General features: G+C 35.6%; 1 protein-coding gene across 1 annotated transcript in view; it reads left to right on the top strand.

Moving 5' to 3' along the window:
• Window positions 1-13,469, top strand: part of LOC134207554 (uncharacterized) — a 140,978-nt gene extending 127,509 nt beyond the window's left edge. The window contains exon 6 of the mRNA XM_062683260.1: window positions 12,364-13,469. Within this exon, the coding sequence (XP_062539244.1) occupies window positions 12,364-12,392 (29 nt within the window). The 3' untranslated portion in view covers window positions 12,393-13,469. The remainder of the gene's footprint in view (window positions 1-12,363) is intronic.
• The last annotated feature ends 286 nt before the right edge of the window (window positions 13,470-13,755 follow it).

Raw genomic sequence — 13,755 nt, 5'->3', positions numbered from 1 at the left:
ATCATGGAACTGTTGAAAAAGGAGGGATTGCAATTGTTGAAAAAAAAAATAACGAAACTCAAGAACAGATCTTTTGAGAAACATTGATCAGCTTTTACAGCACTGCTTCGCGAAAAGCAACACGATAATAGAAAAGAAGGTAAGAGTGAGATTACAAAATAAAAATCGTAGGCTAAATAACTCTGCGCTACGTTCGATTAAAATCAAATGTTTCTTCCTTATGACGAGACTCGTTCAGCTTTTATGTTGCATTAGGCTTTATAGGATTCAAAGAATATTGACATTTGTTATAATTGCACCACCGCAAAAAAAAATGTAAATTGCTGAAAAGATGTTAGCTTTAAACAATTTACATTGCTTATCCCGAGCTACATAAAAGAAACAATCTTTTGAACTGAAAGTAATTCTAATTTGGGAAATCAAAAAGGACACCGCGATCGATATCAAAAACCATCAGGCAAACAGCGTTATTGTAAATAGGCTATTAGAAATGGGCGCGTGGAAATGAGCTTCGTCGCAGCACGCCATGCTTCATTATCATCAGCTCCGCCCCCTATCAGTGAAACCACCGAACGAATACGCGACCTGAGCCTACAGCAACAAAAATTTATTAACGGCGTACACCTAGTTGATTACTGACGACATGAGGACTCTGAATTTCGTGATTGCGTGTGGGACAGCAGTCCTACGGGGTGGGAATTGAGTTCCAGTGAGAAGGTGTAACAACAGACAAATAGACACAGCACTTGGAACCATTACTACTTAATCAAAAAGAGGAACTGAACCATTGTTCATATCACTATCACAAATTCAATTTTAACGCGAAACGAAAGTGTTAAGCACAAACTTTGAAAGTTCTATTATCACAAATGTGTTTTTCGTTTCTTTGGTTTTGATAAAATGAATATAGAAGTTAGGGGATAAAGAATCGTAGCCCTATGAATCGGACTTTTTAGCTCCAACCTGGAAGATACTGCGAACAAAAGGGCGAAAGTGAGCAATCGTTAAATTCTAGGAATAGCTTCACAAATGGCTATATAGGGGGTCGTACACTTATTACATAAGCAAAGCACTTATTGGGGAAGGGGAGTCTGTCGTTTTCTTACACATAACATAAATAAAAAATCATTTATAGAAGGAAATCTTAATTAAAAGAAGCGGTCGAAAAACTCATAAAAGTCCCTTACGTGATAAGTGTACGGCCCCTAGTCAGATAGTAAATATTTGGATCAGTCCGTAAATTACAGTACGATAAAGCATTTACACAAGTGTTATATCTGTTTGTCCGTGGAACTAAGTTTGTTTTATTTGTTTTTTATTTCTATTGATTTGAGAGTTCATAATTATTCTATGTTCGGGAAAAAAACTAACGAAAACTGGCTTTCAAAACGGTGTTTTGTGGTAACATTACTAAGTCGCCTGACTTAACTATCTCTCTATGTGAGTGCTTTGCACCAATTGAAGCTCTGGTGCTAAATCAAACCGTGGACTCACAGCGCCCTTGGCGAGACCTTTATTGAGTTTCCCCTCTCAGGATGTCTACTCATATCTAAAAACAAAATTCCCTGATTTTTCCAGGTGTTTTACATTGATTTCCAGGTGAAAACAAATGTGCTGTACATAGATGTTTGCAGCAAAATATTCAATTCAAACAAGTGAATATTACGAAAAACGTTCATCAAAAGAAATTATTGGTGACCTCACAACATTTTTCTCGCAAGTTGATTGAGAAATTCTTTAGGAAATATCTCTAGGAATTGCTCACCCATTCAATCAAAAATTCCTGAAGGAATTATATCGGGAACTCCTTCAGGTAATAATTTGAAAATTCCTCCTGGGATTCTTTCGGAAAATCCTCCAGAAAAGAATTCATAAATTGCTTCAAAAAGAAAATTGTAAGAATTTCATTCAGAGACTCCTTAGGGAGCTCCTTCGAAAATTTCTTGAGAAAATCTTTCGGAAATACCTTCGTAAATTAGATTTCTTCAGATTTTCTTCTAAAATTTCTTCGAGAATTGCTTTAGGATTTTTTCGACAATTTATTTAGAAATCGCTCGGAAATTTCTTTAGGTATTTCTTTGGACTTAAAATTTGGTCATTTCTTTAGAGAACTTTAGAAAACTTCTTAAGGAATTGTTCCGGAAATTTGTAAAATTGCATAAGAAAACCATTTGGGGATTCCTTTGCAACTTTAATTACGGGCTGCTTTAGAAACTTCGTTAGCCATTTTTCTCTGAAATATTTTAAAGAATTCCTTTGGAAACTCCTGTAGCAGTTCCTTTGAAATTTCATTTAATTCATTTGAAAATTCGTTCGGAAATACAGTTGATGCAAAAGTATAAGATTTCTAATGTCGCTCCCGTTCGCGTGACCAACATCTTGTTTGCTTGGACCTAGCAGCCAAAGTACCGATTCTGTAAATGTCAAACCGATGTTGGTGATGAAACCAATCATGCACTACAACATGATGAACAATAAACGGCCATATTTTGGAAAAATAATTTTAATGGTCGACCACAGCGCGACCACAAGCGTTGTAGTACTTATGCTTCTACTGAAAAAGCTTCATAGATTCTTTTGAAATTCCTTGGGATTTTTTAGCGATTCTTTTGGAAATTTCTTTCAGAAAACTTTAGAATACATTTTAAGCAACTGTTCCGGATGTTAAAACGAAAATTCCTTTAGAAATTTATTCGAAAATTCCTTTACGAATTTCTTTGGAAATTTTAACAAATTTCTTCGGAAATTTATTTGTGAATTACTTCTGGATTTCTAAAGGAGATTGTTCTAGATAGTTCATTGGGAATTCCTCCAGTAATTTCTTCGAAAATTACTTTCGACATTTCTAGAAAATTTCTTTTGGCAACTCATTCAGAAATTCTTTTTAAATTTCCATAGAAATTTCTTCGGGAATCTAATCATTATTCGGAAATTCATTAAGTTTTTTTTTATTCCTCTAGGAGTTCCTTTGAAGAACCTATTCCGATTTTCTTCGAGAATTCTTTTGAAAATTCCCCTAGCAAAAATCCTTCACAAATTCCTAACCATTTTTTTAAAAATCCCTTCAGTTTCTCCTTCGGGAATTACGTAAAGAATCCAATCGGAAATTCCATCTGAATTTTTTTGGGGACTCATCTAGGACCTTCCTCCAGGAATAATTTAGAAAATTACGCTCATAATTCGTAAAGAAACTCTTTAAGCGATTGAGAAAATTATTTTGAGCTTTTCAGTGGAATGTCTTCACTTGTCATAAGACGAGTTTGTACAATCCATTGAATTCAACCTATTAATTGTATCTTGACAGATACGTATTTCGACCTCAACAATAAGGCCGTCTTCAGTGTCTCGCACATGACTCGAAAATCGAGTCAAGTTTGAGACATTGAAGACGGCCTTACTGTTAAGGTCGAGATTCGTATCTATCAAGATATAATTAAGTGGTGGAATTTAATGGGATTGTACAAACTCGTCTTATGACAAGTGACTCTTTTAGTGATTTCTTTGAAAAATACTCCAGAGGAAATTTCTTTCAAAATTGGTCCAAAAATTACTTCGAAAGTTCCTCCAGGAATTGCTTTGAAAAATCCTGAGTATTTTTTTTAATTCGTTCCTGAAGAATTTCTGATGGAATTCTCAAAAACAAAAACAGAAATTACAAAGCAATCCCAAAGCTGTTAGGAGAACTTCAAGATGATGTATGTAGTTTCTGTGACATACATGTTGAAGACTCGGAACATCTTTTCTTACAATTAATTGCATATTATTCGGCAACTCGGCCGAACGAAAACCATTTTTTGTTAAATATCTTGGCTGTGCATATGCACAGCATATGTTTCGAAATGGACAAATTGATATGAAATTTGCGAAAAAGAATCCACGTGTCTTGGAGGGACTCGAACCCTCAACCTCCTACTCTCTAGATAGGCGTGATAACCCCTACACAACAAGACCACTTAAAGGTCACGTTTGCGGAAAAGCCATCAGAATCCGAGTACCAACCTCCACCGCGGTTAGCTCTCTTTTTTTTTGCAAATTGAATATCTTTCGGATGCTTGATTTGCCCAATCTCCACATTTGCTTTACTGTTGTATATCCACAGCCAAGCGAGTGCACATTGTTTATTAAACGAGAGGATCTTTTCTTTTTTAAAGAGATTACAATTCTTCAACAGGGGCTGATAGAACCCTCTGAAGTTTGGAGAACAAATCCCAATACGGTAGTAAAGTTCATCAGAACCATAATACCGAATTGGGACAACGCTGTAAGTCAAGGCGATGCGATTGCTCTACATAGCAATAATGCGTCAACTTGACAAAGCTATATCAAATGGGGCATATATCACAATAGATCTAACAAATGGTCGCAGTGATTAAAATACCCAACAAGGAAAAAAAAGAAATTCCTAATTAATTTCCTGAACATAAGTAGAGGTTGTCCACGTGGACAGTTTAGGGGGAGGGGTATGGCGAATGTCCACGGCTCATATCAATTTTTTAAAATTTGTTTGAGCGATTGTCCACGCTGCGGGAGGGGGGTATGTAAAACGTCCACTGATCAAAACCTGTCCACGTGGTATATGGATAGCCCGTAAGGAATGCCTTCGTAAATTCTCCAGGAATTCTTTCGGAAGCCTCTTCAGTGGTTATCAAAATACGAGGAATATTTTTTTTGAATGATTTTGAGGTATATAATCAAATTTACAGATTCAATTCTCTCCGTCAGTGGAGGCCGATAGAAACTGAAATTCGGGAACGGAAGTAGGACGAGGTTGGCCAAAGGCAGCAAAATAAATATTCCATGAATAATTAGAAATTTTCCATAAAAAATTGGAAATAACCAATAAAGAAATCAGGGTACCGTTTTGGCTCAAATCCTGAACATGACTCATATTCCTCATTCATTTAAGCCAAAACGGTATGAGCAATAAATAAATATAAAATTTCCATAAATAATGCTAAATTTCCATAAACAATTGAAAATTTTCCATAAAACTAAAATAAATCAGCATTTTAAAAAGCAAAAATTGCAATTATAAAAGAAGAATTTTCCATGGAGAAATCAAAATGTTCAACGGAAAAAAAATCTAAATTTCCATAAATAAATCAATTTTAGCAATAAACAATTACAAGATTTCCGACAAAATATTTTTATTTTTCAATTAAAAAAAATCAACAAAATAATCAATAAAGAGCAATAAAAATATAAGAAAATTTCCATAAAAAATACAAAAAAGCAATAAAATTGATAAAAATTTCCGTGAACTTCAAACGCTTTTTAAGAAGGGTAAGGTAATATTTGGAAAACTGCTCCGTTTTATTGCCTTTTCATATTTCTTTATGGAAGTTTACATATTTTTATTGTTCTTTATTGATTTTTTCGTGAAAAGTTTTAACTTTTGTGGAAAAAAATATTTTGTGGAGAATTTTGTAATTGTTTGTTGGTAATGTTGATTACTTTATGGAAAATTCTTCTTGTGTAATTTTCAATTTTTGTTTTTAAAGGTGCTAATTAATTTTTGCTTTGTGAGAAATTTTTAAGGGAGAGTTTTTATTTTAGTCGTTTTCCACACCCCACGTAAGGGTGGACATCGCAGCGGAGGTAGACCCGAAGAGGTTGATGACGGTATAGCCTCCAAAAAGAAAAAAATCGGGCGTAATCTATCTTGACAACAAGTTAAGGCGATAGTTAAACATCGCTCAGGATGGAGATCTTTCAATCACTGCAGGACCCATAAGTAAAAATTGATTCAATTAGTTTGGACAGAAGTTTATTCGTACGGTTCTTTGCTAGATCTTTGTCTGAGAAAATCAGACCACCTGAATCGATCGACGAGTATGCTTTGTAGCGACGAGTATGTAAAGTAGCAAGTTCTAGTATCAAGTTCTATGATATAGTAGGCACCCTGCCTCTAAACTGAGAAAAACGAAATGTCCATTTTTTTCCGTTCAGAAAACAATAGAACCGTTTTTTAGAAATATAGACCAAAAGATCGAATATTTAATCCCATTTCCACGTTCTTTGAAACCGATCAACACGAGGTATCGAAGAGATTGATTGGTTTGACATTTAAAGAGATTTACTGGTTTCCAGCTCATTGCATTCAGTCGGTTAATTTGGGTTTTATCAATACATCTAAACTACTCTCGATGATAGACGAGCTCGGCGCTTCTGCCTTATAAGAAGGAGGTCATGGTTTCAATTCCAGGATCGTCCTTTTCCTACTTTGTATTTTTATCTTTTAGTTCTTTCTGTGTGTCAGGTTCTACCAAAAACGATTCCTACTGTTATATCCTTCCACACTAACAATCCCAAAACCTCCCGTGGCACCTATCAGAGGTCGTAGAGTTCTCTGTATCTGTCTTAAGTAGGTGTCCAACTAGCAATGCTTCCTCTTCCTTAGCATTCACAAGGACGTGGCCAGGACATATCTCGACTATTTGAGAGTGCATTGCTTCCATCTAAGAGATAGTGCTTAGTCTCAAATCAATATCTGTAGTAACGGATGAAAGTGATGCTACTCTGATACAATAGTCTTGGCTTGTACCACCTACGAATTTGTGCGAATTGCTCAATGCTAATGCTAACTTCTAAACTACTCTCGATAATCCCTCCAGGAACGAAAATTTGGCCTAAACATTCTTTCTTTGATTTGCATGTTGTTGCCAAATTTCATAAAATTCAGTCAACAAAAGCCACCCTGACAATAATAGAACAAAACCTTCTAAAGCCGTAATTTCCCCTAGTATATGAATCGTGTACAGCAATATAACTCACAGATTTTTCCCTATTCTTTGATGACGGAAAAGGACACAATAAACACCCAACAAACAATTTTAGCTGAACAAGCTAGTTTTTAGCTGAAGAAGCCTATGACATTTAATCGTCTTTCTCTAGCACGCGCGAAAAAAGGATAGGATTTGTTATGGAAACTCATATGTGAATATGTACGTTATGTGGAAGATATTGATTTGAAAAATGTATTGGAGGTAACCACTTTCCCTTCGATGGGACTCGAACCCATGACCCTACAGTACGCTAGACTGGTGCTTTAACCAACTAAGCTACGAAGGACCTCCGTCGGCCTTCGCAACCTAGCGGCTACTGAACGAGCACGAGATTCCCAAATTGGACGCATAGTCAAATCACTCGCAATCCATTTCTCAAGCCAACACTACCACATGTGTATAGTACACGTTTACATTAGAGGAGCGTGAGTATTTAGAATGTCTGGCGGCTGTACACATTCTTCATCAGCAACTGTACTGATCAAGTGAGGTTGTGTAAGCATTTGCCAGTCGGTCGTCAAGCTCAGACCCGACCGCATTGCGTAGGCAAGAGCACGTTGAGCTGAAGAATGTGTATTGTGTATGTATTTTCTTTGGACTTACATTCAAACTTACTTACTTATGGTATTCAAACTCGAGTGGTGCAAACGACCGACTTGGAAGGTCTCGATCCTGAGCGATGTCCAGCTAGTGCTTTCAAGGTTAGATCTCGGCCATCTTCTTTTATTTCTTTATTGAGGTTGTGCACACCGCCATGAGCCTCCAGGTCTGCCTCTCTGCTGAGATATCTCGGTGGGCTCCAGTCCAGTCCTTATGTAATTTAATCGAATTTTCTCGAGAAATCCCAATGAATGTTCCATAGAAGTTCAAATAAATGTCCTCAGGAAATTCGAAAGAACTTCTCGCGAAAAGTCGGAAGAATTTCCTGAGTATTTATCAAGAATTTCCAGAGAAAGTTCGAATAAATTTCTCGAGGCAATAAGAATGAATTTCCCAGGAAATTTGAATGAACTTTCCGAGGAAATTCTAACTTAATTCATGCAGAGAATCAAATTGTTTCCTTGTGGAAATTAAAATGAAATGGAATGAATTTCTAGAGGAAATTGGAATTAGTTTTCCGTAGAAATTCGAATGAATCTGTCGATGAAATTCAAATATATTTCCTTTAAAAAAAATCCAATGATTTTGAAACTTTGAAATAATTTTCCCGGATTGGATGAATTTCTCAAAGAAATTCGATTGAACTTCCTGAGGAAATCCAAATTATTGTCCCAAAGAAATTCGATGAAGATCTGTTGGAAGACATCTGGGTGGCAAATGACACGAAGGTAAAATCAAGTGACTGTGGTTCACAAAAACTACAATCACTGGACAAGATTCCCGGAAACCAAAACTAATTTCACTCGCATTTTCGAGGGACGCAGCAAAGCTGAAATAATGAAAATGACAGTTGTCCGTTTAAACAGGCTGCCAAACAGAACCAATGACTGCACAAGCTACTAATTTCCATTGTTTACCAACAAGGTGATGCCGATCCCTGCCTATACCGAAAATTTGTTAACGGAAAATAGAGCTACGTTTTTATTCATGTTGATAACATGATAGCCGCTCATTTGACAACTGCTGTACCTAGCGGTGAAGTAAAAGCCGAATATTTCTACATCTGTATCGATATTAAGGCTGTGAACCATTCCAGCGATTCGTTTAACTTTTAGTTAAAATTTGACAGTTCGATGGTTATTTCTCCGTGGTTAAAAATAACCCTGCTCCAGAGCATGGTTAGATTTGACAGTTCGGTAGTTAAACTTTGTTCGCGAGAAAATTGGCGCCAAATCCCTTTTGTTCCAAATAACTATCAATCTTACCATTTCTGCATTCGTATATCATGAGGTGATACTTTTATGCCCAGGGAAGTGGAGACAATTTACAATCCGAAAATTGTCTAGACCGGCACCGGGAATCGAACCCAGCCACCCGCAGCATAGTCTTGCTTTGTAGCCGCGCATCTTACCGCACGGCTAAGGAGGGCCCTCAGAATTTCAAAGTGCTCGCGTTTTTGTTGATTTACTTTTGCTGCGTCGCAGCATGCGTGAAATGTATCGAGTGGTGTGCACCCGAAAACGCGAGCACTTTGAAACTTGGATTCCGTCAGGAGTGACCTTAAATTCTGAAAAGTTTAGCAACCGAACGAAGAATATAGCAACCAATAATCAATATGCTACAAGTATTGTCCATCAGAAACTGTGCTAGCAGTTCTCTTTATTAAACCTGTCCCGAGGATCCGTTAAGAATTACTCAGTAAGATGTTTGGATTAACCCGGAGTCAAAAAAAGATCTCATGTTGAGGAGGAGTATTGGATAGCAACCAAATAAAAAACCTAAGTCTATTCAATCGAAGCAATCGTCCAATTAAAAGTTTCAAATAATTTTAAATAGAGAAAATTCTTTCTGGCGGCGAATGATTTTCTTGAGGTTGTTCGAATGAATTTCCAGAATTTTTTTTATAAATTCGAACGATCTCTCAGATGAAATTCGAATGAAAGAGTAAAGTAAATGTAGATGAATTTCCTGAGGTGATTCAAAATAATTTCTATATGGAGTTAAAATAAACTTTTCGAGAAAATTCGAACTGATGGGACGTACTCTAATTACGTAATATGTTTTTCTAGGTTTTTTATGCGACATATTTTTCATTTATATGGATCGTAAGAAAACGACCCCCTATCCCATAAGTGCTTACGTAAAAGTGTATGAACCCTGAGCAAGTTCGAACGAGGAGATTCAAATTAATTCTCTTAGAATTCAAACGAATTTCGAAATCCTGATGAAATTCAAGCGAAAACATGTAAACAAAAAAGTCGAACATGAGGTGGGATGACGCGAAAAAAAGCGCCTGATAGCAACAGACAATGAATAACTGGATTGATCAAAGGTCAATTTGATTTTTTTATTACTGGCTTTACTTTTAATAATCTCAGTTTTGTTCACTTTTTTATTTAGATTACATCTTTATGGTTCTTAATCTTAACCAACCAGAAAGTATTGTCGAAACTTTTTGTGATCTTTAAAAAACTTGAAAGAGGTTTTTGATATGCAATCACGAATCTATGGTTAATTGGTATGTGCGTTTCAATTTGTTATTGTGCATGTTTTTATCATAATTATTTTTGCATTACATTTAGTCTCACTGGAATCTCAATGAACAATGAACAAATTTTTATTGATCTCTAGAAGTGATAACGTGTCCCAGCCAAACGCCTTCTAAAACGACAGTATGAATAATAATAATAATAATAAATCATAAAATTTTGAGTGAGCTACAGTTCGCAAGGAACTTAATATTACGCCACTTTTTATATTAAAAAGTGACCCCCATATTTAGGCAACATTTAACGAAAATATTATGCAACACATGTGAGAAACAATAGAAAAAGAAACACTACTAATTGTAAATAATTACTGACACTATAAAGCTGCTATTGTCCCTCGCTCAATGTGAAACTGTCTACTACTAACTATTCTGGACTGTAATGCTTCTAATTCCGGTGGCAAAAGAAATTAAAATCAATAAAATGGAAAATCCGAGCCTAACCCCATACACCTACAGTAGCTTTATTTCATTCGCTTAAGGCTATGATTTCACTCTGCCAATCCTACATCAAAAATAATAAGCCAAAAGAAAAAATAAGCTCACCGAATTGTAAATTACACGCAAATCTGTCTCCATACTAAATCTAAATATAGAAAACAAAACTGAAAAAACTCTATTGCTTAACAAAACAAACATTTCATATCAGAAAAACACAATTACACCGCACGAGATGAACAGTAGGAAAGAAGTAAGCCGGGAAGCGAAATCGACCGTCGTCTGTATATTGGTACAACATTATTGGAGCAGAAACGGAAACAGAGAAACTTTGAGGTGATGAATGGCAAATCTCTATTTTGTATCGCATTGTAGAATCGAAACGACACAAAACCCATTTATGGTATTTAGTGTAGGGAAATACGAAAGGTAATAATGAAATTTAATCGGCATCGTTCGATCGAGCAAGAAGAGCTGTCTATATACTGCAAAACTATTTTTTGTACAACTGCGAATTAGATAACTATTCAATTGTATAATGATAAATCTAACCGAACCGAACACATAACATGTGCTGCTAGTACTGCTGTAATCTATATTCCACGTGTCTCTCATTTGAAAGCAAAGTAGTGAATGCAAGTAAAGAAAAAAAGCGATAACCAAACCTCAATGTGTTGGCAGTTTAGGGACGAATCAATGAAGTCGTAGATATTTTGGTAGTGAATGAATCAACTATTGGCGTGCCATGAATTTGTACAACCGTGAACTGGAGGTCACGTACTGAAATATGTTATAAATATTAAATATATGTCTTTTACTTTTCCGAAATTAGACTTGTTGAAGTTTATTTAAATTCTTAGAGTAATTTACTACCAGAAAAGTTTCGAATTTATTCATCATAATGGAGAATGGATCTCAATGAATCGGCGTACTGAGGTCATCAGAGTACCTACGCTAAATAAACTGTTCAGAAACATTCTGTTACTTGGACGAGACCTAGAATGAGCTCTGAATAGAATGTTCCTCGTTGACATAGTAAACGGCCTATGGCAACAAATAAAACATCATTCAGAGCTTATTCCAAGCCTCGTCCAATCACAGAATAATTCTTTCTATTTTAAATTAATTCAACATTGGTCCTCTGATTTGATGGGGTTGATGAATTCAATACAAAGATTTACTTTGATCACGAATTAATGTTTCCTGACATTTTGAACAACTCAAATTAAAATAATTTTCAAAACTTCGAACATAGAGCGATGCACGAGATCGCTTAAAACTCGGATTACGTTTAAATTCTTTGTTTCATAAGTGAACTCCAGTTCATCGGTCTGCTGGTTCATTAATTGTTTTAATGCCATTAATATTTTTTCTTAATTCTTCCTTTCAGGCACCAAGCTTATGTTCTTATATTCCAGGTCACTTATCCATCCACATTTGTATATGATATTCACAATCCCACACAATTTATTGCATGTTTCAATTAATAACAATCACGATTTTGATTCTTCAAGCTCTTATTTCGGGATGAACAAACTCACTATCATTAGGTCGCTGCAACAGGTTTGATTCCCGTGAACAAACACAAACACCGGCGAGCAGTCACACTCCGAGAACGATACCAACCACTTCCAACTCCACCACCAATGACATTAATGCTCACATTTTATTAAAAATTGAAATCACTGAAACCGAAATGGAATGCATTGCATGATTGCGCCAGTTGAGCAGAAAGTTGTAAATTAAGCAAATTAATCAGCTCACTCTTCTCCGCAAATTTTCACTCTTTTTTCACTTTTCTTATATTCTCGTTTTGAACTTTTCTCCGAGCTCTCTTAGTCGAAATGAAAGCGTCATGCTTCTTGTTTGTTTAAAAGACAGTATCCCAATCAAGTATCTAATTTCTCTTTTAGAGCCCCGTTTCTTCTTTCTACTTTTTTCCAAAAAATATAGCCCAATGTGTAATAATCTTTCGATTTGTTCTTTCTCTAGGTCTTTCAGAAACAAACGATTTCTTTTGAACCAAAAACCAATCCCAAGGACCACAGTAAATAGCGGTCTCAAATTCCACATACGATAACGAAATTAATTCCAAAGAATCTTAAGCTTCAATAAAGTGATACATATTTGATCAAATTCTATTCCAACATAGAGTAACACCACTAAAGTAAGAACTATAATCAATTGACATAACTGGCGGGAACACAACCTTAATCAATAAGTTTTACTTGAATCGAAGCTATTCTAAATTAGTACCGTTAAGAAACATTTTCCAATATTATTTTTGATAAGCGTCACTTGTGCTGTACAGAACACACTTGAATCCAATATTTATAAAATTTCTTCTATTTCATCCACCTTTGATCAAATTTACTTGTGATAAGCTCTTTAAGCATAAATAAAAGGATATATATTTCAGTGCAAATTAGATTGGTCTTGAATAGAGTAAGATTATTTACGAATCGAACACATTGCGATAGCCATGTTAGATCAGACCAGTAAAATTCGCAATTAAAGCTATGAAAACATCAACATCAGTAGTAGAAGGAAAACTTGGCGATTTTTGTCGCGCAATTGTGGGAATGCATTTCACTTCCTAAACCACTTATCGTAACACATGGACTTATCTTCGCTTCTTATCTAATCTCTATTTCATAAATCATCATCTATTGAACTCATGACGAAGTATTGCTTACATAATATCATGGCTAGCGCTAAACTATTAAAAAATAACTAAACTAAAGGTGAAAATTGAAACCAACTTTTTTTACACGCATCATAACGTTTCTTCAAGTCACTTACGAATGGTGAAAACCGTACAAAAAAAACTACCAAACTAATACCACTAAACCAAAAAACACTACAAATTTTTTGCACCACCATTAATAACTACCAAATACAACACAACAATCGCAACTGGAATGCATCTAAAATGAAAAGAATCGCAAATTAGAACAGGCTCACCAATAATTAAAAAAATCATTCACTCAATAAAATGGAAATAGGAAAAAAGTATTATTATGGACAAGAACATCACATGTAAACGCCAGTGTCTTACATATTTTATTACATTTTCAAATAAAGGCTGTTGATGAATGCGTTTGCGTTGTGCTGTGGTATCGTTGATCTCCATCCGAAAGTGTCCCTCTGGGGGTTTGCCCATAGTTATAATAATCAAGATGTTGGGCTCAGAGCAAGTTAATATTCATGTTATGGTACCATCTACTAAGATTTCGGTACCCAGTGGAATGAAGCAACGCTTTAACATAATTAGAATACTTACATACTTGATGGGCTACAGCTCTTCGATGAACCTACGCCGAATGGAGTATCCTTCTCCACTGGACTTGATCCTGGGCCTGTAGTTACGCATTGCTAAATCTT

The sequence above is a fragment of the Armigeres subalbatus genome, chromosome 1, assembly GCF_024139115.2.
Source record: "Armigeres subalbatus isolate Guangzhou_Male chromosome 1, GZ_Asu_2, whole genome shotgun sequence".
Taxonomy (NCBI): Eukaryota; Metazoa; Arthropoda; class Insecta; order Diptera; family Culicidae; genus Armigeres; species Armigeres subalbatus.
This window is presented reverse-complemented; position numbering and strand designations above follow the sequence as displayed.